Source organism: Cygnus atratus, chromosome 1, assembly GCF_013377495.2.
Source record: "Cygnus atratus isolate AKBS03 ecotype Queensland, Australia chromosome 1, CAtr_DNAZoo_HiC_assembly, whole genome shotgun sequence".
Classification (NCBI taxonomy): domain Eukaryota; kingdom Metazoa; phylum Chordata; class Aves; order Anseriformes; family Anatidae; genus Cygnus; species Cygnus atratus.
Window position 1 is genome coordinate 137,837,855 of NC_066362.1, and position 23,396 is coordinate 137,861,250.

General features: G+C 35.8%; 1 protein-coding gene across 1 annotated transcript in view; it reads left to right on the top strand.

Moving 5' to 3' along the window:
• HERC2 (HECT and RLD domain containing E3 ubiquitin protein ligase 2) overlaps positions 1-23,396 on the top strand; it is a 114,825-nt gene that overhangs the window by 38,945 nt on the left and 52,484 nt on the right. The window contains exons 15-46 of the mRNA XM_035558099.2: positions 747-998; positions 1,844-2,037; positions 2,506-2,706; positions 3,401-3,629; positions 3,702-3,826; positions 5,110-5,288; positions 6,095-6,279; positions 6,641-6,796; positions 7,067-7,252; positions 8,363-8,533; positions 8,639-8,742; positions 8,853-9,003; positions 9,604-9,818; positions 10,420-10,552; positions 10,662-10,789; positions 10,904-11,099; positions 11,718-11,854; positions 12,317-12,490; positions 12,587-12,723; positions 12,823-12,974; positions 13,404-13,595; positions 14,416-14,603; positions 15,103-15,295; positions 15,876-16,058; positions 16,630-16,814; positions 18,456-18,603; positions 18,711-18,907; positions 19,131-19,361; positions 20,043-20,178; positions 20,744-20,887; positions 22,698-22,840; positions 23,039-23,306. Of these exons, the coding sequence (XP_035413992.1) occupies positions 747-998; positions 1,844-2,037; positions 2,506-2,706; positions 3,401-3,629; positions 3,702-3,826; positions 5,110-5,288; positions 6,095-6,279; positions 6,641-6,796; positions 7,067-7,252; positions 8,363-8,533; positions 8,639-8,742; positions 8,853-9,003; positions 9,604-9,818; positions 10,420-10,552; positions 10,662-10,789; positions 10,904-11,099; positions 11,718-11,854; positions 12,317-12,490; positions 12,587-12,723; positions 12,823-12,974; positions 13,404-13,595; positions 14,416-14,603; positions 15,103-15,295; positions 15,876-16,058; positions 16,630-16,814; positions 18,456-18,603; positions 18,711-18,907; positions 19,131-19,361; positions 20,043-20,178; positions 20,744-20,887; positions 22,698-22,840; positions 23,039-23,306 (5,613 nt within the window). The remainder of the gene's footprint in view (positions 1-746; positions 999-1,843; positions 2,038-2,505; positions 2,707-3,400; positions 3,630-3,701; positions 3,827-5,109; positions 5,289-6,094; positions 6,280-6,640; positions 6,797-7,066; positions 7,253-8,362; positions 8,534-8,638; positions 8,743-8,852; positions 9,004-9,603; positions 9,819-10,419; positions 10,553-10,661; positions 10,790-10,903; positions 11,100-11,717; positions 11,855-12,316; positions 12,491-12,586; positions 12,724-12,822; positions 12,975-13,403; positions 13,596-14,415; positions 14,604-15,102; positions 15,296-15,875; positions 16,059-16,629; positions 16,815-18,455; positions 18,604-18,710; positions 18,908-19,130; positions 19,362-20,042; positions 20,179-20,743; positions 20,888-22,697; positions 22,841-23,038; positions 23,307-23,396) is intronic.

Here is a 23,396-nt window from a genome sequence, read left to right on the forward strand (position 1 = left end):
AAACCTGAAAGATTTGCTCATACAGGAATTTAAAACTGAGATTTTCTAATTATTTTATTCCTTGTTCCCCTTCTTGCATGCTTTCATTGCTTATCAGAGTACCTTTGAGAATACTGTATGCAAGCAAGGAATGTAAATTCTCTGAAATGTAAGACAAAATTTGGATATGCTTACCATTCTTTTACTATTATTTAATGAAGATGGCGGAATGACTTCATGATTTCTGATTTCATAGGGTTTAGATTTAGTAGTGAATATTGAAATACAGTGATAACGGACAGTGGTAGTTTTCATTTCATTTTGTGAAATGATTGAGTGACAAGAACTGAAAATGGAGATCAGCTTTCACAGATAATTTGACCATTCAGTGTGGAAAAAGTATTTTGCAAGTTCTTACTAACTAAAGATCAAATGAGAGGCTTGATTTGCAGCATATTCTCCACCACATATGCTTTTAAGAAGGACTTTTGGTACACTGATCAGTTTTTAGTGTGTATTATGTTTTTGTTAGTTTTGTCAACATGAGAACTTTTCAGGTTAAGAACCACTGTTGAAATCTTTTTCATCCTTCTTATGTATTTCATGAACTATTGAAAATGAATTAATAATAGATATTCCTAAATTACGATTTCAAAATTGTGCTACTTATAGAATCTCAGATTTTTAAGAACTTACTTGTTAGAACAGATAACTTTATTAAATGAAAAAACAGTGCAATATTTCTGGTTTTCTCTCTTCTTTTAAAGGCCAAGTGTGGTCTTGGGGTGATGGCGATTATGGAAAACTGGGAAGGGGAGGCAGTGATGGTTGCAAGACTCCCAAGCTGATAGAAAAACTTCAAGACCTGGACATTGTGAAAGTACGCTGTGGAAGTCAGTTCTCTATTGCTTTGACCAAAGATGGTCAGGTGTACACCTGGGGAAAAGGTGACAATCAAAGACTTGGGCACGGAACGGAAGAGCATGTCCGATATCCCAAACTGCTGGAAGGTTTGAAAGGTAATTAGCTGGAAATACTCAAAAGCTTTTTGTTGTTTTGGGAACCTTTAACTAGACAGTGATGGTCTCAACTATACGAATGACAATACCATGTACTCTGGTGTCATATTCTATACTGTTTTCATTGTAAAAGGTAATTGTGCACATTTCCCATCATTTCTGCCTTTTATGCCTTTAAAATTTCAGCAGACGTAGAGCTACTATGTTAAGATTACTTTAAATGCTGCTTGTCCTTGTGTTCTACTTATTCTTACTGTTTTTCTCCTGTTAGGTTTGCAGGAATGCTTATTTAAAGACATGTTTTCGCATTGTCAGGAAAGTATTTTTGACTAGTTTGTAGCAGTGAGGGTTAATTCTTCAATGTGATAGAAACCTGAGGTTCTGGAGGGGAGGATGAGGAAAAAAACTTTTATTTCACTGTCTTTCCTAAAACTGTTTTTCATATATAATGAATGCTCTAATAGAAAGTAACTTCTGAACTAAGGAGTATAATGTAACTTTGCAGTCTCAGTTCATGGATAGGGAGATCTTTTAATAACCCTTTCCTGAAAAGCGATCCAAGTGGAAGGGATACAAAATAGAAGCTGTTTGTTTTGAACTTGTAGACTTTCATGTTTGTCTCTTAAGAATCTTTAAATATTTCCTTGATTTTTCTTTTACTGTACTCTTCCAATCCACTACTAAAGCAAAGGTAAGACTATTGACGTCCATAACATGTTTACAGTTAAGTATGAACACAGTTATAGTTAAGTATAAGCACAGTTTTCTTTCCCTCTGATATTTATTTTTCTCTGTTAATAATTACAGTCCTTAAGTTATTTTCAATATGTTACTTTTTTAATCAGGAAAAAAAGTGATAGATGTGGCAGCTGGATCCACACATTGTTTGGCATTGACCGAAGATAGTGAAGTGCATAGCTGGGGGAGCAATGATCAGTGTCAACATTTTGACACTTTACGGATCACCAAACCAGAGCCTGCAGCTCTCCCAGGATTAGACACAAAGCATATTGTTGGAATTGCCTGCGGGCCTGCTCAGGTAAGTTTTTAATCTTTGAATTGTTAATTGCAATTCGTCTCTATATGTGACTAGTTCTGTACACTAATCGCAGTCCCTCTTTCTGTGCTTGTATGAATTCTCTTATTTCTTATTCTGAACAGATGAAGGCTTGGAAAAAAAAAAACAAAAACAAAAAAACAAAAAGAAACTTCATGCAATTGTTCTGCCAAAAAGAGATGACTAGCTTTCCCTCTGAGTATTCTGAGTAGCTATATCCTCCTCCCTTGGAGAGCAGTTGAAGAGTTGTTTAGCTGAATGTTTACTGCAGCAAAGATAGTGAGGTATCTGGATTGGCGTAACAGCACTTTGGAAGATGTGATAATGAAGTTCTTTTCTGGGATGGGTAGGGTTTTGTGTGTGTTTACAGCAATGCAGGCGGAGAGTTCTCTTGCAGATGTGCAGATACTGCTGAAAACCATTGAATTTTGCATTTTTTTCTGTTTATAGAGTTTTGCTTGGTCATCGTGTTCCGAGTGGTCAATAGGCTTGCGCGTGCCTTTTGTAGTGGATGTTTGCCCCATGACCTTTGAGCAGCTGGACCTTTTGCTGAGACAAGTGACAGAGGGAATGGATGGCTCTTCTGACTGGCCTCCTCCTCAGGAAAAGGAGTGTATGGCTGTGGCAACATTAAACCTTCTAAGACTTCAGGTACCTTAAGTTTCTTACACATTGAGTAGTCAGTGAGATAAATGTTTCAGTAAATTGCTTGGATGAAAATAGTGAACTTAATGTGTTTTAAAACATTTTAGTTGACGAGAAAGCAAAATAAGTACAATATCACTTCCTACTCCCTGAAATTTTGCAGCTAATGGTTGTTTTAACTTTGGCTATCCTTACTTTAAAGCTCAGAAATATTACTTCCCCCTTCCACCCAAAAAGCGTTTCTTCTCTTGGCTGTATTTGGATATCATTAAATATGTAAATGGCTTAGGCCTTGCATAATCACTCACTCAGTAAACATGCTCCTAGGGACTGTAAGCATTTCTAAGAATTTTAAACAGCATTTCCAAGAGTGAGTGTCTTCTTTGGAATGTAACTGACACATGGTGAAGATGTGTTGCTTTACCTAGCATAATATAGGGATGTAGAAACAGTTTGTTATTCTTTAGGTTATTATAGTTCAGAATTTTAGGAGATATAGTTCATAATCTTTGTCTTATATTTAAAATTCAGTACATGTTTCAGCAAGCCAGCATTTCCCTTTAATTTTTACAAATTTACAGATGAAATGTTTATATCTAGCTCAGTGAACTTACTTGCTCTAGGACTGACTTTTTTTTTCAAGTTCGTATGTTCTCTTAATTAAAAATTTGCCCTTTTTTCCCTCTTCCTTGTCTTTCAGCTTCATGCTGCCATTAGTCATCAGGTGGATCCAGAATGTCTTGGCTTAGGTTTGGGCGGTATGCTGCTCAATAGCCTGAAGCAGACAGTCGTGACGTTAGCGAGCAATGCTGGTGTTCTTAACACAGTGCAGTCGGCTGCGCAAGCAGTGCTGCAGAGTGGGTGGTCTGTGTTACTGCCAACAGCAGAAGAGCGGGCTAGGGCTCTGTCGGCACTCTTGCCCAGTGCAGGTTGGTTCTAAGATGAAAAAACTCTTTGGTGTTTACGTTTCTAGTTCATTAATAGTTTTTTTCTATTCTTAGTTTCAGGAAATGAGATGAACGTAAGTCCAGGCCGTAGATTTATGATTGACCTCTTGGTGGGCAGCTTGATGGCTGATGGAGGCTTAGAGTCTGCACTAAATGCTGCTATTACTGCAGAAATTCAGGTACGTTTTAACAGCTTTGCAGTTCTATATAAACAGAGGAAGGAGATATATCAAGTGTCTTCTGAAGTTTGTGGAGTGATGTTATCCTCTGTTGACCTGAAACTTGAAGCCTCAGCTGGTGTTTGTATGGAAGTATGAATCATGTTCTCCTTTTTAGACAAGTGTTTCTTATTGTTGCCTAGAGTAATGATTTTAGCAACTGTAACAAATGTTTTTATAAAGCTCTGTAATAGCGTAATTTTACAAACTGCTTTGTAACTTTCTATGGGATTCTTGAGTTCTTCGCTTTATTGATTACACCCATATTTTTCCAGCAGAAATTTCATCCGTATTACTTAGAATTAATTCATCTTGAATTCCTTTGCAACGTCCCAAATTTCTGTAGACTCAGTTTCAGACTGGTTCAAATGTTCATTACAGAGGATAGAAAACATTTTTTATATATTGCCTTCTTCAATACCCTCTCAGAGTTGCAACGTCCTCTGTACAGACTACTTTAAATTACTGTATTTATGTATGGCTGAGAAAGCACTAATGTGCTTTTTCCTTGTGTACTTTAATTCTTCCTAATATATTTTCTTTTTGGTTCCTCTCCACTGTTGGTATATTGTGAAGTATTTGATGCAGAGGAAATAGTTGTATTAAGTTTTGCTTTATGCATTAGTTGTAATCAGTATTAGTATTTTTTGTTGCATTTAAAGACATACAAGACCTATTAATTCTTAGTCAAGTCTACTATGGTACATCTACATTATAGTGTAGGTCAGAGATGCCTGAACTGGCTTTAGATACATGCTGAAGTGATGTAGGTGACAGCATACAGCACTGCACAGGATAATTTCTATTCCCTAAAAACAGGGTGAATTAGTCATACAGAACTCTATGGAGTCTATAGTTCTGTAGCAAATCTAACCCAGGTTCTGCAGTGGACTGGATTCGTTACTTTTATAAATACAGAGTAAACATATCTTGGCTTGTAAACGGTGCAGTAGCTTCTGCCATGTTGAAGCAAATAGAACAGAAATAAATTGTTAGCTTGGTTTGGTGGAAGCAGAATTTGGAGTTTGTCTTGCTTTGTTTCTCCCTCTGCCCTTTCTTTGTACATTATAATTATTAAAAGAATAAACAAATCCCACGTAGTCCTTTTGGAATATACAGTATATATTTCTATATAGGTAAAAGTAACTATTTTGTTTTCATGAAAACTTATTTTACTTTAGCAAAATATTTCATCATGACAATGGAATTTTGTGTATTTTCTTAAACTTGTTCTGCATTTTTAGGATATTGAAGCAAAAAAAGAGGCACAGAAAGAAAAAGAAATTGATGAGCAAGAAGCAAATGCATCAACACTTCATAGGAGTAGAACTCCATTGGACAAAGACCTTATTAATACTGGAATCTATGAATCTGCAGGAAAACAAAGTTTACCATTAGTTCAGTTAATTCAGCAGTTACTAAGGTAATTACGTCAAATTTCATTTATTTTTGCATGGAAAATTTGTTAGAGAAATATTTTACAAACTAGTCAACTAAAGGATGGCTAATTTTAGTTAGCAAATGCAGTCTTCGTTCTAGAATTTTAGCTCCACAGAATTCAAAATATTGAACATTTTTCTGGTTTATATTTACCTTTGCCATTTTATGTGGGTAAGAAGTACATTTGTGCAGTTAATTACCTGATTTTAGGAAGATTTATTGCTTTACTCTTACTAGTAGGAACATCAGCACAAATTTATTTAGAACTAAATGTTTTGCATCAGGGAGACTAACATACTTTAGGTGGGGAAGACACTTGAATTTTAGATTCTGAGAAAGAACTGCGAATAAATGATTAATAGGATGCTGGGGGCAAAGCTTCTTTATGCCAGCTACAACAGTATTTAACATATAGTAGAAAGAAATGACGAGGTTACTAAGAAACCTGCTGTGCTTTTTAACTGAAGTGTGATGCTAACCATGTAATATAATCAGTACTGAGAGTCTTTTGAACTAGATATTGTCATGACTTCCAGTGCAACCTATCTGTTAAAACAGTCAGGTTATGTTTTTGTAGTGAGTGATGACAAAGATTGATATATTTTAAATACCTCCACAAAGGTAGCCTGACTTTTTGGGTACTGTGATGCAAACAAAGTAACAACATCCTACAAGAAAGCTTTGCATAGATTTGTGAGAAGTTCCAGCAGAAGCTTAACCTGTGTTTCTCTGGCCTATCTTCACTATGAACTCTTTTAAATACTTTACAATATTTTGTATACCAATTAGGAACATCGCTTCACAGACGATAGCCAAACTAAAAGATGTCTCTGATCGCATTTCGTCTTGCATGGACCATGAACTTTATAGCAAAGAGAGATCTGCTTCTCTGGACCTGTTGCTCCGTTTTCAGCGTCTACTTGTTAGTAAACTCTATCCAGGAGATTGTGTTGGGCAGGTCCCTTATACATACAGTAAGTCATCTTAAAAAAATAAGCTCTCCCTCCCCAAAGAACTTCTGTAACACATCTTTTGCAGGATAGCAGTTTCATGTTTTAATTTATCTTCTTTCATTTGTCAGTCTAGTTGTTGACCTCTGAGAAGTGTTTGAAAGTAGTTTCTTTAAATTGCTTTCTGTAAGAGAAAACGTCCCTTTGGAAGGCAGTAGGATCTAGATCATACAGTTTTCGTAAACTTCTTAAGAGTTTTAGAAAAATGTTTCTTTATTCAGTGTTAATACTGAGTGGCTATATTTCAGAAGAGTTTGACAGCTTTTGAAGACTTTCTTAAATGTGACTGTGATGGTATTCTGTGCTTTTCCTGCTTTTTATACAGGTCCTGACCTCTTAGGTGTTGGCTCTTTACTGAAGAAATACACTGCTCTTCTGTGCACGCACATCAGTGATATACTTCCTGTGGCAACCAGCATCGCTTCTGCTAGTCATAGGCATTTTGCAGAGGTATCTCATGTTGTGGATGGAGATTTAACAGGTAGGTTTTTATTTGTTGTCCCCCTGTCGTTCCCTCCCACAAACTAATAATATGTTCTTGGAAGTGTTAAATGAGTAAAAAAGAATCTACTTCATATTTTGGTTGGTGTGAGAGAGAGGGGACAAAGTTGATGGGGAGAAGAAAAGAGCTTTGTACTGAGGAAGTAATGGAAAGTAGAATGTGTTGCTTGGTTATTTACTTCTGTGAAGCTATTACCCTAAGTCTTTAATTAAATCTGAGTATTGGCTCTGTTTTTCTTCTGTGTTTTAGGCATTCTTCTTCCAGAATTGGTGGTTTCTATAGTGCTGCTGCTCAGTAAAAATGCTGGATTAATGCAGGAAGCTGGTGCTATCCCTCTGCTGGCTGGCTTGCTAGAACATCTAGATAGGTTTAACCATTTAGCCCCTGGGAAGGAAAGAGATGACAACGAGGATCTAGCATGGCCAGGAATAATGGGTATGTACCTGAAGCATCTGTACCAACTTATTTATATTTTCATAAAGTAGCTATGTAAAAACGATGACTATTCACATGAACAATTCTTGGGAAGGGAGCTGTGTTTTACAGGACAAATTTTTGTTAACCAGTTCATTTGACAGTATTTCTGCTAGTAAATTCTTAAGGAAGTTACTTGTAAAGGTAGGATTAAGCAGAGTACAAATGCAGCTTTTCAGAGAAGTAGTCTACTTTATGTAGTGTTTTGCATAATTTGCAACATCCATTTCAATTTTCCATTTTGAGTGTTTAAAGTTACAGTGAATACACGAGTACTACTTCTATGCGTTTTGTTACTAATTCTGTTGGCATTTCATAACATAGGCTGTCTCTGGGGTGAGAAGAGAAGCCGAAAACATGCAGAAGCAGAAAACATGCATTTCTAACGGAGCTTTTCACTGGTGGAGGGAGGAATGAAACACATGGTCAGCATAACCGAAGAGAGTGAAATGTCACACTGATTGTGTGTTGGGGAGAGCAAAAGCTATATGAAAATTCAGTTAGTGGCCTAAAAGAACAAACTGAGATGGAGATGCACATGTGCAAACATGACTTTGATCTTTCTTGCCTAAATGAAATTACATTTATTTTGAACTAGTTTATTTATATGTAAATTGGAAGAGTTTTCGCATGTGTAAGTAACTGCCTTTTTAAATAAAAATGTGGACTTAAACTGAAATTAAATAAAAATCCAATGCCTTGCAGGCAAGCATGTAGTAAAACTGAAGTAATTTTAAGGGAGAACCAAACAGCAGTAATCTGCCAGAGTAGTTGTACTGCTCCACCTCCAAACAAAACAGCTGTGTAGTTGGGCAATGTCAGGTCTATTGCAAGGTGACATTGAAGATTACTGCATAAAAGAATACATCATTTAGACAACGTAATTGCATGCTGTGTATAGCGGGACACATCAATATTGAAATCAATTTTGACTTCTAAGCATGTCAAAAGGCAAACAGCCTTTGAATAGAAGTAAAGAATTTGGTTATGTGACTGTTAAAAGAATGTCCAGAGAAACTTTGCTTTCTCTATTTCTGTTAATAAATTCTCTATTCTCTTTTATACTTGTAGGTTCATTTTTTACTGGCCAGAGTTGCAGAAATAATGAGGAGGTGACGCTTATACGTAAAGCCGATCTAGAGAACCACAACAAAGATGGAGGATTTTGGACAGTAATCGATGGGAAAGTGTATGATATAAAGGACTTTCAAACCCAGTCTTTAACTGGCAATAGTATACTTGGTGAGAATCAGCATCTGAATTAAAAGCACAAATTACTTCTGTTTAAAAATAGATGGCATAAACAGGCTTTTAGATGCTATCCTGACTGCCTCATTCTCTCATTAGCTCAGTTTGCAGGTGAGGACCCAGTTGTTGCTTTGGAAGCTGCTTTGCAGTTTGAGGACACAAGGGAGTCAATGCATGCCTTCTGCGTTGGCCAGTATATGGAGGTAAAAATGTTGTATTGTAACAGATGCATGCTTTCTAAAGTATTGCTTTGCCTCCAAAATCCTTGTTGGAGCTCAAATTCTAGCTTTCAACTCATCTTTCTTTTTCCCAGCCTGACCAGGAAGTGATTACAACACCAGATCTCAGTACTTTGTCATCACCTCTAATCGACACAGAAAGAAATTTGGGTCTTCTGCTTGGACTGCATGCTTCCTACCTGGCAATGAGTACACCACTTTCTCCTCTGGAAGTTGAATGTGCCAGTAAGCAAAACTTCATGTTGCATTTGTTAAAGCATACCAGAAAAGGCCAAATTAACAGAACATCTTCAGTTCTTCAGAGGACAGTAAAACTGAAGTTCTTTATTCTTAATATTAATTGCCACGCTCAGTGAGGCCAAAGAATTTAGCAAGATTTAGAAAGGAATTATGATATAATTTTGAACAACTACATATCTAGAATTTTGTAATATACATGGTATAGAGAATTTTCAAAGAGAAGGATATCTAACTGGTAACTGTATAGCACAGTTAACTCACAATGGAGTACTCAAATAAGAGTGCCTGAAGCATTTGGTGCTGGATTTTTTCCATGTTGACTATCATTATTTTGTGAATAGAGGGTATAATTCCATATTAATCACAGAAAAATGGTGAAGGCCCTCTCATCTGTAAACAGGTGGTGACTGTCCTGTTACTTGATCGTTTCTTAGTTGTAGAATCCTTTTTTAGTTTGAAAATGTTCCAGCAAATGGAAGAGCTGCTGAACCTTCTGTTTGGAGCTGTGTATTCATTTCATTTCCAGGATTTGTTGAGTCTCAATAGCTTTCATCAGAATATAGATTTGTGTTTTCTTTATTTTAGAATGGTTGAAGTCATCTATCTTTTCTGGAGGCTTGCAAACTAGTCAGATTCACTACAGTTACAATGAGGAAAAAGATGAAGACCACTGCAGTTCACCTGGGAACACAACCCCAAACAAATCAAAACTATATTCACATCGATTAACTTTGAGTGACCATTCACAACCCTTTCTCCAAGCTATTGCAGATAATAATATTCAGGATCATACTGTGAAGGTAAGCCCTCAATTGTTCTGTTAAAAAAAAAAAAAAGTCTTGCTGAAGTCTTATAGTGGTGGGACGAAGCAGTTTTGTTGTGCAAATCCTCCAAAAGTTACAGCAGAGCAATTCTGAAATAACTTTTTCTATTGTCTCTGTGAAAGGAATGATGGAATACTATTAATGGATAAAAATTCACTTGATAGCGTAACAGTACAGTTTTTCTTTTGAATTTTGAGTGGAGAACTAAACGTTGTAAGTGTGTTCTTACAGAAAGAATAAATAATGCATTACGTGTGATATTAGGCTTTAGTAGTATTGACAGAATGTGCTCACTTCCAGTTATCCAGAGATAATAGTAGATTTGTTACCTGTAGCTGTGTTGGTCTTTTTACAAGAAGAATGATACAAAGTATTCTTTGTAGCATTGGGTTGTAATCACTGTGTATTAAGTAGTTGTGTACTGTGTTGTGGTGTCTCTGATTTCTGAGTACTATCTAGTTAGGTTGTGGAAGTTACTCAGTGTTATTTAAATGCTGGCTAGAGTATTTTGGATCCTTTCATTGTATTCCAAAACAAAGCTAAATAGTGTTTTTTTTTTTTTTTTGTGGTTTTGTAGGACTTCTTGTGTCAAATAGAGAGATATTGTAAACAGTGTCACTTAACAACACCAATCACATTCCCTCCTGAACATCCTGTGGAAGAAGTAGGACGTTTGTTATTATGTTGTCTTCTGAAGCATGAAGATTTGGGTAGGTAGGCTTGTGGTATAGCTGTTCCAGAATACGTTTTGTGCTGGTTTAAACTCTACTACTCATGATTTTGGAAATGCATGTTCAGAAATTGTCTTTTCTCATTAAGGTCATGTGGCATTGTCTCTTGTTCATCCTGGTACCCTTGGAGTTGACCAGGTAAAACACAAAACCTTACCAAAGTCTGTAGTGGACGTGTGTCGTGTTGTCTACCAAGCAAAATGCTCACTGATTAAGGTAAGTCTCTTACCTACTGAAATTTAGATTATTTGAATTGTTTTATTTAAAAAGTTACTTTTTCTTTTTCATTGTATACCACATAGTGATTTAATCTTTCAATGCCTTTTATAGACCCATCAAGAACAAGGGCGTTCTTACAAGGAGGTTTGTGCTCCTGTCATTGAGCGTTTGAGATTCTTGTTCAACGAGCTACGTCCTGCAGTTTGCAATGATCTCTCTATAATGTCTAAATTTAAACTTCTGAGTTCCTTGCCCCGATGGCGGAGAGTAGTTCAGAAAATAATCAGAGAAAAAAGGAAAAAGAGAGGTAAGGCAACATTAATATTGTATTCTCTTTGAAAGAGGGAAAGTTAAGCTCGTTCCATAGTTTACTCCAGTTTTTGAGACTATTTTTTGTTAGCTAAAACATCAAAACCTTGCTTTCTGTTACATTTCCATGACTTCAAAATCAATGGTTATACATTAGTTCCTAGGGCAAAGGCAGGCGGATGAGAGAGACAAGTTTAGGTGAGGCATGCTTCTTTGAGTTCTGGCATGTTAAAATGATCCATCACTATCAGTCCTGAATTGGTTTTAGTACAGCTTAACTGGAAGTAGTATCTTATTAAAAATCATGTTGTATTAAAGCAATGTAGTCAAAGAACTGTTCAACTGGAAATCAATTATGTGATGAACAAACACGCAGGTGGTTTTGAAGTTTGTCTTAAAGATATAAGCGTATTGCAGATACTACCAGAGCTTATTTTATAACAGCTAGACCTAGAGTTTACCTGAAGTACCTTTCCATTTTATCCCAGGCAGATCTTAAAAGATCTTAAATGTTCTGTATGCTCAGGTTATTTTGCAAACCTAAAAATATCAAAACTAAAAATATGATACCGTAAATGCTACCAGGTTACACAAAGGAGTAATTTTTTATTTTTAGTGCCAAAAAAATCTGAATCTGCTGATGTAGAAGAATCCAAAATTGGAAATGAAGAGAGTGATTTAGAAGAAACCTGTGTTGTACCTCACAGTCCTGTACCTATAGATAAAAGGCCCATACCAATCAAATCACCCAAGGTAGGATATCAGATAAATCTTATGAATAAAAACAAGAAGAAATATTAGCTAAAGCGATGATTGCAATAAATTGTCAATATTCTGATAATATTGTTTGGGACATGTGACTAAGTGTGGCACATTGTTTTAGTGAAACTTGGAATAATTCATAGAAAATAATCTTGTGTACTGTATTACATGCATATTTAGAATATGTAAAGATATACCTTCTCAAATTTTAAGATTATTGATAATCTTAGTGTTCAAATAAAGCTTCATTTCAACATAAAATGATGATGATTTACTACTTTTTTGAATATTAATGCATTTGAAATTGTATGTAGCAATTGCAAACAAGATAATGAGTTAGAAATAATGTTAAATTCTTCACCATCTTTGAAGATTTTTTTCCGGTTTTATGTAAAATAACTTGAGTTTTCAGTAATTTAACTTTGTTTAACATGCTACTTTCCTGTTTTACAGGATAAGTGGCAGCCAATTTTGAGTACAGTTACAGGTGTCCACAAGTACAAATGGCTGAAACAAAATGTCCAAGGCTTGTATCCACAGTCTGCCCTCCTTAACACCATTGTTGAATTTGCACTTAAAGAAGAGCCAGTAGATGTTGAAAAAATGAGGAAATGTTTATTAAAGCAGGTAAAGTTAATGAAAATGGGCATTCACGTATTAGCAATTTACATAAGTATAACTTTTTTTTTTTTTTTTTTTTTTTTTTTTTTTTACCTTTTGCAGCTGGAAAGAGCAGAAGTTCGTCTGGAGGGAATAGATACTATTCTGAAATTGGCAACAAAGAATTTTTTGCTCCCATCTGTGCAGTATGCTATGTTCTGTGGATGGCAGAGGCTTATTCCAGAAGGAGCTAATATAGGGTAAAACTTTTTTTTTTTTATTTTAAATTTTGCTTTCACAATTCTTCATTGAGGGGGAAAAAATACTTACTTTTTGGTTGTTGTTTATCTTATGTGTAGGGAACCTCTTACCGACTGCTTGAAGGATGTTGATCTCATCCCACCTTTTAACAGAATGCTCCTAGAAGTAACTTTTGGAAAGTTGTATGCATGGGCTATTCAGAATGTCCGGAACATCTTGTTAGATGCCAGTGCGAAATTTAAGGAATTAGGTGAATACTTTTTTTCTTCTTGCTGTTGACTGGGGAGAAAGCTGTTTTAAACTAACATCATTACATTCTTTGAAGTTCCCAGTAATTGGAATTCTAAAATTAATTCCCTTGCTTTGTGCTGAGAAATATTTTGACTTTCTGTGTATTGTCTGTTGTCTCCCCACCCCCAACTCACTTTTCAGTGTTTGAGAATGTTGCTGGTTTTCCAGCAACAGGTGATTTGATTACTCATTAGTGACATTTTACCATGAAAATCTAAGATGTAAGAAGTTCTTGGAAGTTCGGTTTGTAAATTCTTAAAGCCAAGTGTGGAATCAAGACATATTTTAAGCCAACAATCAAATAAATTTGTACTTTATTGTAGCTTATATTTTACTGTAGCTTCCTAAGTGTTAACTGGCTTTGTTACTTATATTACTTCTGAATTAGGTGTGCAGCCTGTTCCTCTGCAAACAATTACTAATGAGAATCCAGCAGGACCAAGTCTTGGAACTATTCCACAAGCACGTTTCCTGCTGGTCATGCTCAACATGTTGACACTGCAGCATGGTGCTAATACCTTGAGCCTTCTCCTCAACTCTGGCATGCTAGCATTGACACAAACGACACTGCGGCTGATAGGTACAAAGTCTGAGTCTGGTTTCGTTTTGTTTGGAAGAAATCAAATTTACATGTTGGTGTACCCAAATTACAGAATGACTTTGCTTCTTAAGAGTAGTACTTTAAGCTGTTCACCTTTAATCCTACTACCACCCCTGCACCCCCCAAAAAAAAAACAAAAAAGAAAAACAACAAAAAAAGAACTGTAAATGTGATTGAGAGGGAAGTCTGTTTGATTACAGCCTTTATTCAGTCGTGATTTTTTTTCCTTAAGCTTTTGCCTTGGTCCTTATTTGCCATAATTTGGGAGTGATAACGTAGTTTTGGTGGAAACATTAAAAACAATACTCGCAATACATTCAGTTTTGTCTGCTCTACCTATTAAAACCATTCCCAGTCTGTATATTTAAGCTGGAAACGTCCTTTATTAAATTTTTTACAAAATGTTTTGTGTTTTTTTGACCTGATTCAAGTTTTCCTGCTTTTTTAAAATTGGTTTTCGTAGACAATAGGAAATACTCATTATTTTACTTAACTTGAGTATTCATTTGAAATTTTTCCCAAAAAAGTTCTGTTAGTAGAACCACTTGGCTATTGGCCTCATCATTATAACGTCACTTACTTTTCAAAATGAAGCACTGTGCATTCAAAATCATTACATCCTATTTTTCTAAAAAGCTCAGCTGTCATCTATTTAGTCAACTTTCCTGTTTATTATTGTTTCATGCCACAAACCTGATGTGCTGCAAGGTATAAGTGTGAAAAGGGTACTTATAAAAAAAAAAAATTGGAGCGGATGCTAATTTTTGTGGGGTGTTTTTTTTTTTTTTTTTTTTTTTAGGACCTAGTTCTGATAACATTGAAGAAGATATGATTGCTTCTTCTCATGGAGCTTCAGCCACGGTCCTAGAAGAGTCAAGAAAGGAAACTACGCCAGTTCAGCTCCCTGTTTCTGGACCAGAGTTGGCAGCCATGATGAAAATTGGTACCAGGGTGGTGAGAGGGGTAGACTGGAAATGGGGTGATCAGGTACAACTTATTCCATACAGGTTTGGGTGTGTTAAAATCTAAAGTTCGCGGGTTTTTTTAATGTTCAAACATTAATGGTAATTTTGCAGAGTTAACTTGGAGAGTTAACATAAAATAGATTAAGTATTTGTTTAATTTTGGTTTTGGAGATGAAAATTCCTTTTCTAGTGAGAATGTTATGATTTGTGATTTAGAATGAAATTGGATCAAATTTGCTACAAGATTATGCAATTCCAACTATGTGTGTGGTACTTACATAGTATGTTGCAGAATAGATTAAAGATTAAAATATAAATGTTGCTGGAGTTCAGTGGGATAATTTCTCTAGAAGATTGTGAAATGTTTTCCAACTTTATGCTGAATTTAAAAACGTTATTGAATGCTTACTACTTAACCATTAGGTTAGCAGCAAAAAAGAGCAATAGAATTATTACTTTATGAACTTTGAGTGTGAAGTAATGTTGTTGATTGTATAACTTCAGGCTCTCTCTTTTGTCAGGATGGGCCCCCTCCGGGTTTGGGTCGTGTGATTGGAGAACTGGGAGAAGATGGCTGGATTAGAGTACAGTGGGACACCGGAAGCACAAATTCTTACAGAATGGGGAAGGAGGGAAAATATGATCTCAAACTAGCTGAGCCACCACCGGCAGCACAGCCCACAACAGAGGATTCAGACACTGAGGATGATTCTGGTAAAAACAAAAACCAAACTGAAGGCAGGGTTTTAGTTGAATTCCAAAATTGACATCTTATAATATGAAAAAAGCTGCTTTCACGAGAAAATGCTAGATCAAAAAAGCTAATTTAATAGGTCTAGATTTCTGGCTAGAATCTTTCTTAAAGTATATTTATCACGAGAAAGGTGGATAGAAAGCTTAGTATCATATTTGTTGCGTATTTATGGGCTGAAGAAATCATGATTACCCAAGTGAAATAGTTTGTTACTGGTCTCAGGAGGTATATGTTTGAACTTATTCTAATGCTATTCTAAAGTTTGGATTTTACGTGGCCTGATTATATGGTGTAGTCACTTTCTTACCTATTCTCAGCACTGCATTCTGAATTTCTTCTGAATAGTTTACTGCCAGAGAATAAATTGAAAATACTTGTACAAAATGCCTGGTTTATACTTATCCCTTATCTTCTTCATGTCAAATCATCTAAAGAAAATATTTACCATGAATTGCTAACATCTTGTTTGTTTCAGAATTTTTTATGAAATAGATTGACTTGGTATGATTGTATTTCTTTGCCTTTTGTGTCTCCCTTCAGAAGGAGAACAAGTTGAAAGAAATCTTCACCCTACTTCCATGATGCTGACAAGTACCGTGAACCTCTTGCAGACACTGTGTCTCTCTGCTGGTGTCCACGCTGAAGTCATGCAAAGTGATGCTACTCGGACTTTGTGTGGCCTACTCCGTATGCTTGTGGAGAGTGGAACAATAGATAAATCAGGTATGTTATATTAACATAGTCTGATTCAGCTGCGTGCTTCTGTTTTGTGTTTTGTTCTTAGAACTTTGTAAATCTTTTGTTACTAGTTCTTATTCTTTTAATAGAAAATGCATTTTTGGACCTTAAAAACTTGAATTGTTAACAAAAAACAACAAATGATCTTGAGCTCTCTTAGAACATTAGCAGAAGTAGCAGAAGTTTGTGAGATATTGAGCATTAGGATATATGTGTAATTGTTTTAGGTAATGAATTTCTTAGCAGTTGTCTTCTGTTTGGGGGGAGCAGTGTGACTGGGTATATCGTATTCATTTCCTAGCTTTGTAATTTCAAGAGTAATGCTGTTAGCTACTTGAAATGAGGAAACAATATAAAGATGAGAATGTTTTTGGAGGCATATTTAAGAAAATAAGTTACAGTCTGTAAAATTGAAGTTCCTAGCTTCTCCTCCTCCTTAAGGGAGTTTAATAACTCAGTGTTATGTTTTGTCCAAAAATCCCAAGCCTATAGTATACACAGAATTATGTAGCTGATGGAAAAGTCAACTGTTACATGTATGTCTTTCTATTTTTAGCTTCCTTGCCAAATAAATTAGTTTATAAAGAACAGCATAGGAGCTGGTGCACTCTGGGATTCATTCGAAGTATAGCACTCATGCCTCAGATGTGCAGCACTCTCAGTACCTCTCAGTGGATAACTTTGCTAATGAAAATTGTTGAGGGGCATGAGTCTTTCACTGCTGCTTCACTACAAAGACAGGTAACGTGTGCATTTCCAAATGACTTTGATAGGCCATGAGTTTAGTAGATTTTAGTTGTCTTAAAAAAAAAAAAAAGCATGTAAAAAGAAACAAGGTGGGAAATGTACTTAAACAAGTTTTTGATTAATTGGAAAAAAAAGTTCACTTTTTATATTTAGGATTCATTGTTTAAACATTGTAAAATATCTGTCAAGATTTTGACTGTTCAGGGCAGTTAAGGCTCCCTTGTTCTATTAAAAGCCTGAAAATTTTGTGCAGTTGTGAGGTCAAAACAGAGTTCCAAAAACATGCTCTAGAGAGCCCATGCAACATTTCCTAGAAGTTGAATAAAGAGAAGAGAGAAAAATGATCAGGAAAAAGGTGCGATATCATTTTAAAGGTATCAAGTTATATATTATCTACTGTCCTTCCTTCCATGGTAAACTATTGTTACTGTTTTAATTAGTCTTTAAAAAGCTGCATCTTTGCATCTAATTTTGGTATATTTTTGTCTTTTTTCCTATTTTTTTCTTAACATCTTTTAATGCCTTTTTCCTGAGATTGAAAAGCACCTTTGTTATGGAATAACTCTTCCAAATTTTAAGACTTAGGGATCAAGAAATCTTAATCTTTTCTTTGATTGAGATATCAGAGTTTTTTTAACTTAAATCTGGTATCATAAAGGCCTGTGCACTTTCTTTTTTGCAAGCTTCCAGTGATTTCTTGTCAGTATTTTTCATCTAGTGAGCCTTCTCTCATCACCCAGGACTTAGAGCATTATAGTTATCTGTGCTGTTCAGGGAATACTTGAGAGAAATGAACATTCCTCACACGCCAGCATTTAGCTTAGTACCAAGATGAGACCTTCAAGTTTTAAAAAGTTGTATTATTGAAAGAGGTTTGCAACGAGAGATTCTTCTCTTCACTGCTGTTGGTCAGTTGTATTTGTCTTCTGGGCAGAAGATGAGGAAGCTTGAAACCTGAAATACTCCTGTTCAGACTGTGCAACCCCATGTTCTCTGGTACTGCATAGCTGTGCCTTCCCACGTTCCTTGTCAGTGCTGAATTGTCTAGATTTTAGAGAGGTAGCCTGTTCTTTTTACACTGTTTCAGAGGCTTTAGTTACATAGTAAATACTGTTGGGTGTCACTTTGATTGTTTTTTTACCTTCTTATATCATTAAGCTTTACATTTCATATTTTTTTAAATTATCATACCTTCATTGCAGAACACTTGGAAACTTTCATTCTCAAATACATATTAGTGCTAAGTTCCAATTCTGTAATCAGAACAGTTCCCATTCTTTATTTCTGTTTTTCTTAATGTGATTTTCTTTAATGTGATTTAGTCTGTCACATTGTTTCCCAGTGTGTGTTTGTATGTGTCTTAAATATTGCAGAGGCTGGATTCACTTATAAAATGTGACAGTAGAACTGTTCCTGACTTCAAACTGGCACAATTTCTTTTAACACGTTCCTTAGCAAAATGAACAGAAAATCAGTAGCTCTGTAACTTCTTTAGCCAGAGAGAAATTGGTATTGTAGAAAAAAAAAATGCAAAGGAAGGCTAACTTGTTAAATGTTCTTCTGTATTTAATGTTTGAGAATTTTCGTAATATTTGGGGACTTAGAATGGAATGACAATTTTGTTCTCTTTTTTAGATTCTTGCTGTACATTTATTGAAAGCAGTACTTCCATCCTGGGATAAAAATGAACGAGCAAGAGACATGAAATTTCTTGTGGAAAAACTGTTTGGTTTTTTAGGCAGCCTGCTTAGTACTTGTTCTTCAGATATCCCACTACTCAGAGGTAGAGGAAATTTCCCCCAGTGGCTTTTTTTTTTTTTTTTTTTTTTTTTTGCATAGGAAGTGCATGCATTAAATTGATAACTTTGTGCAATTTCTTCATCTTTTCAGAATCTACTCTGAGAAGGAGAAAGGCCAGGCCTCAAGCATCTCTAACTGCAACTCACAGTAGTACTTTAGCAGAAGAGATAGTGGCACTGCTGAGGACACTCCATTCGCTAAGCCAGTGGAATGGACTCATAAACAAGTACATCAACTCTCAGCTAACCTCCATCACCCACATCTTTGCAGGAAAACAGTCAGAAGGGGTAGTTTCCACGTTTTAAAATAAGCTCATTTTTATAGCAATATTTATTTTGAAATAATAAATGTAAACAATATTAAGCTTAATTTTGAAACCATTTTTTATGTTTGTGTATATATATATTTGTTTTGTAATCTTTAAATTGAAGTGTGTTTAATTGACCTTGGATTTTAAAGCAGTTTGAAGTATCTTTTCTCCCTACAGTTAATTTTATTGTTCTTTGTTAGGCTCTTTTGGATGACTACTTCCCTGACACCGAGAATCCAGAGGTGGGAGGCCTAATGGCAGTGTTAGCCGTGATCGGTGGCATAGACAGTCGCTTGAGACTGGGTGGTCAAGTGGTTCATGACGAATTTGGAGAAGGCACGGTGACACGCATCACCCCAAAAGGGAAAATCACCGTGCAGTTCTATGACATGCGAACATGTAGAGTGTGCCCTCTGAACCAACTAAAACCAGTAAGTTAGTTTTACTGAGGCTTTAATACAGGGAAAGGTATAGCTTTGTGAAATTAAACTTCAATTTGGTGCAAAGAAAATCTTTTCATTGGTTAATACATTGACATTCAAGATCTGCAATGCTATGAATGCTAATCTAAGATGATACTGATGCAAGCCTCTATTGGGTCTTTAATGCCTTCGTTTGTTGGGGAGGTGAGGAGAGGGTATTTGAGCTGAAGTTTTTTGACTTGTAGAATTCCAAGTCCTGACAATATGATTTATATCTCTTACATGAGAAGAGCTTGCTTATTTGTCTTTCATTTTATTTGCTAACTAATGTAGAAACTCTCACAGGTTTTCACTTGAATCTTAATCTCAAACTGGTTAACATGACTTGACAGAAAGCACAGCCGAAGTGCCTGGTCTGCTTCAGGGACTGTAGTTCTTCCTTGCTTTAACTGTCTTGCCTCTTCATTAAGTATGCCTGGGATTATGTGGTACAAATACAAGTTTAGGAGCTTGATAGGGAACAGAAATCCTCTCCAGTTGTTTGTTTTGTTGTTCTTGACCAGGTACTACTTTTTTCTCTTTCTCAGTTAATAATGATACAAACATCTGAATGACTTTGTAGAATTTTGTAAAATGCTTAACAGTATATTTTTTTTGTTGTTTTTGTCTGTTTCTTCTCCCTCTCTGCAGCTTCCAGTTGTGGCTTTTAATGTAAACAACTTGCCTTTCACTGAACCTATGCTATCCATTTGGGCTCAACTAGTAAATCTGGCTGGAAGTAAAATAGAAAAACACAGAATGAAGTCTCCCAGTCAGGGTCTCTCAGGTACATTTTTTTTTCTTTTGCTTTCTTTGCTTTTGTTTTCTTAAAGGGCTTGATACTCTCTGGGAAAAATACTGTTAACAGCAAGCATATATTTAAAAAAAAATAATTCTGTAACCTTACCTTTTTTCTTAATTGACATTGAATAATATGCACTTACGAGACTAGTTTAGCTAGGAGAAGAATTTCCCTGCACTGCAAGTGGAATGCTGTTCTTACTTTGGTGAGGAAATGTAAATATGGTTTGGGGTTGGTCTTCTTGTGTTGAATTGGTTTAACTGTTGCCTACATACAGCATCTTAACTGCACTTACTGTACCATATATGAGCTGTATGGTTGTCCGAGGTGTGAAAAGCAGGAAGGTGGTGTTTTTAATATCATACATCACAGAATGTGTGCAAACTTCTAATCCAGGTACAGTCCAAAGTAACTCATACTTCAATAGCATTTCACAAGTTTTCATACAGAGTTAAGATGTAAACTGATTTTTGGACTCAGGTTGTATGAATATAGCCTTCTGTAATACAAAAGATTCACAGTGCTAATGGCTGCTTTACGTTTCCGATAGGTCAAGTGGATTTGGATCTGCTGAGATGCCAGCAATTAAAGCTGTACATACTGAAAGCAGGCCGAGCTCTGCTCTCTCATCAGGATACACTACGGCAGATCTTATCTCAGCCAGCTGTTCAGGAGTGTGCATTAAATCCTGCAGGTATTTGGAAATGCAATCTGAGTGTGTCACTGTTTGCTTAGGTGTTAGAGCACCTATTAATATAAATTAGGTACCTTCTAAAGATTTAAGTTTCACTCGCCATCAAGCACAGTAAGGATCTCTTGACCTTGAGGAGTAACCTTGAGAGGCATCCCTGCCCAAGGGGAGATCTCTGACATGCAGCCTGCTGCTTCAGCAAGGAGAGCTCAAATTAAGCTTTCTCTGACTGCTATATTTATAGGATAAAATGATTGGCTCATAGTCAAACGTAGAGTCTTACTGCATTGTTTTTGACCTCTGAATGCAATTTTTAATTTTTTTGTAAGGGTTTTCAGTTGGTCATCTGTTATGGGGCTTGTACCCCTTTTGATCGTGGTCATGGCTGTGAGCATTCACCAGGTGCTTTATTATTAATGAGTTGTCCAGTTTAGGGAATAGTCACACTGAGGCCTACTGTGGTTCATAAGCCCGAGCAAGACTTGTGTCACGTGCAGGAGTTGAGTGTGTCCATCACAAATACACTTCGACTTTTTAACTTTGGCTTTGCAAAATAAGTGGGTGAAGTGTTTGAAGTTTAAATATTGGAGTTAGCTAAATTTGTAGCTTTTCTATAATTAGTATTAGGCCAGATTTTTTATTTTAAAAAAAAGTATTAAGTTGTTTTGGCTTTTTATGTTCATTTATGTTTGGCTGTTTTATGTTTATGTTTGCTTTTTATGGTTCAAAGCTTAAAGTATGAAATGTCATTTAACTAGTCCTTTGAATTCAAATTCTTTGCAATTTCCAGAACAACAGGTACCAAGGTATAACATCTTAAGCAGAACCTCAAGAGGGCTTTAAGGAACTGTAGTTTTAATTAATTTGAATTAATTTTCTGTGTACATTCATTTTACACGTAAGAATAAAGGAAATAGCTCTGCCATCCTTCAGTATAGTTATCAATTCCCTTCTAGTTTATATTAACCTTTTGGGAACTTCTGAAGCATATCTTTAAATATATGAATATGTTTGTTCAGTTTGTATATTTTTAGTTTGATTTTCAGTTACCAAATTTTAAGTCAGCAGAATTATCAGTTTTCTTACAGAAATTGAACTTTTTTTTTTTTTTACTTCTACTGTCAGTTTTTTAAGGCAGGAAAATAAAATTGAAAACAAGCAAAAAAACCTAGACAGCATTAAGTGCATGATGACTGTAGCTGCTCTGTTATTGTTTCAAATATGAATTTTTTTTCTGGAGTTAAGAGTGAGAACACTTCTAAAATACCACAGTAAAGATTGAGGAAACATGAATGTTTATGCCAACACGAATGTAAAATATAAAAATGGCAGAATTGAGAGGCAGTTGATTCAAAAAAGGTATATTCTTTTGAAGGGGCAATGAATACTTATTGGGAGCTCTTCCCATGAGGTGTATTAGAGAGGGAGATGACTTAGTCCAGAAAGTAGGTATCATGGTTTTGGGATCAATGAGAGGATGTTGTTAGCTATCTTTAAGTAGTTTATTGTGGACCTCTGTATAATAAAGTTGTAACAAGGTCAGTTCACAAGTTACTTGAGCAGTTTCTGCTAGACATGTTCTAGTGAATTTTTGTAAAACTAGCGTTCATGATCTACAATTTTCTCATTCGCTTTTTGTACGGAAGTGTAGCATACATGGTTTAGTCTTAAACACGTGCTTCCTGTGGAGAAGAAATATATGAGAAGTAACAATATGTTTGATCTACTGATACGACTTACTCTGGCTCCAGAATAAGTCCTCTGATGCACTGGTATTACATGGTTTTGGTTAAAATAATGTTTTTGTTTCAAGAGGATGGAGCAGCTGCCTCTCCTGACATAGGAGATATGTCTCCTGAAGGACCTCAGCCTCCCATGATACTTTTACAGCAACTTTTGACAGCTGCTACCCAACCATCACCTGTGAAAGCAATATTTGACAAACAAGAGCTTGAGGTAGAGTCTGTCTTTTCTCTTAAAATTAACTTAATAAATAACCCTTTCTAAATCACATTCCTATTGAAACTTGTTAAGCTATATGTTAAAAAGTGGCACCGGGCCCTTTTTAGTAAATAATGTTTAATTTCAGACGCACACATAAACTATACTAAGTATGCTTGTTTTACTTAGACTAAAAAGTTTGTTCTCATTTAGGCTGCTGCTTTGGCAGTATGCCAGTATCTGGCGGTAGAGTCTACACATCCTTCAACTCCAGTGTTTGAAGACTGTAGCTCTAGTGAGGCTACAACACCCATCACAGTGCAGCATATCCGGCCCACGAAAGTGAAGAAACGCAAGCAATCTCCAATTCCACCCCTTCCCATTGTAGTTCAACTTATGGAAATGGGATTTCCTAGGAAAAACATTGAATTTGCACTAAAATCTCTGTCTGGAACCTCTGGAAGCGCTTCTGGGTTGCCAGGTATTTCATTTAGTTAATTTAATGATGTTAGAAGGAAATTTTGCTAACTGATTAAATGCTACTTAACAAGGGAGCAACTGTTTTCTGTTT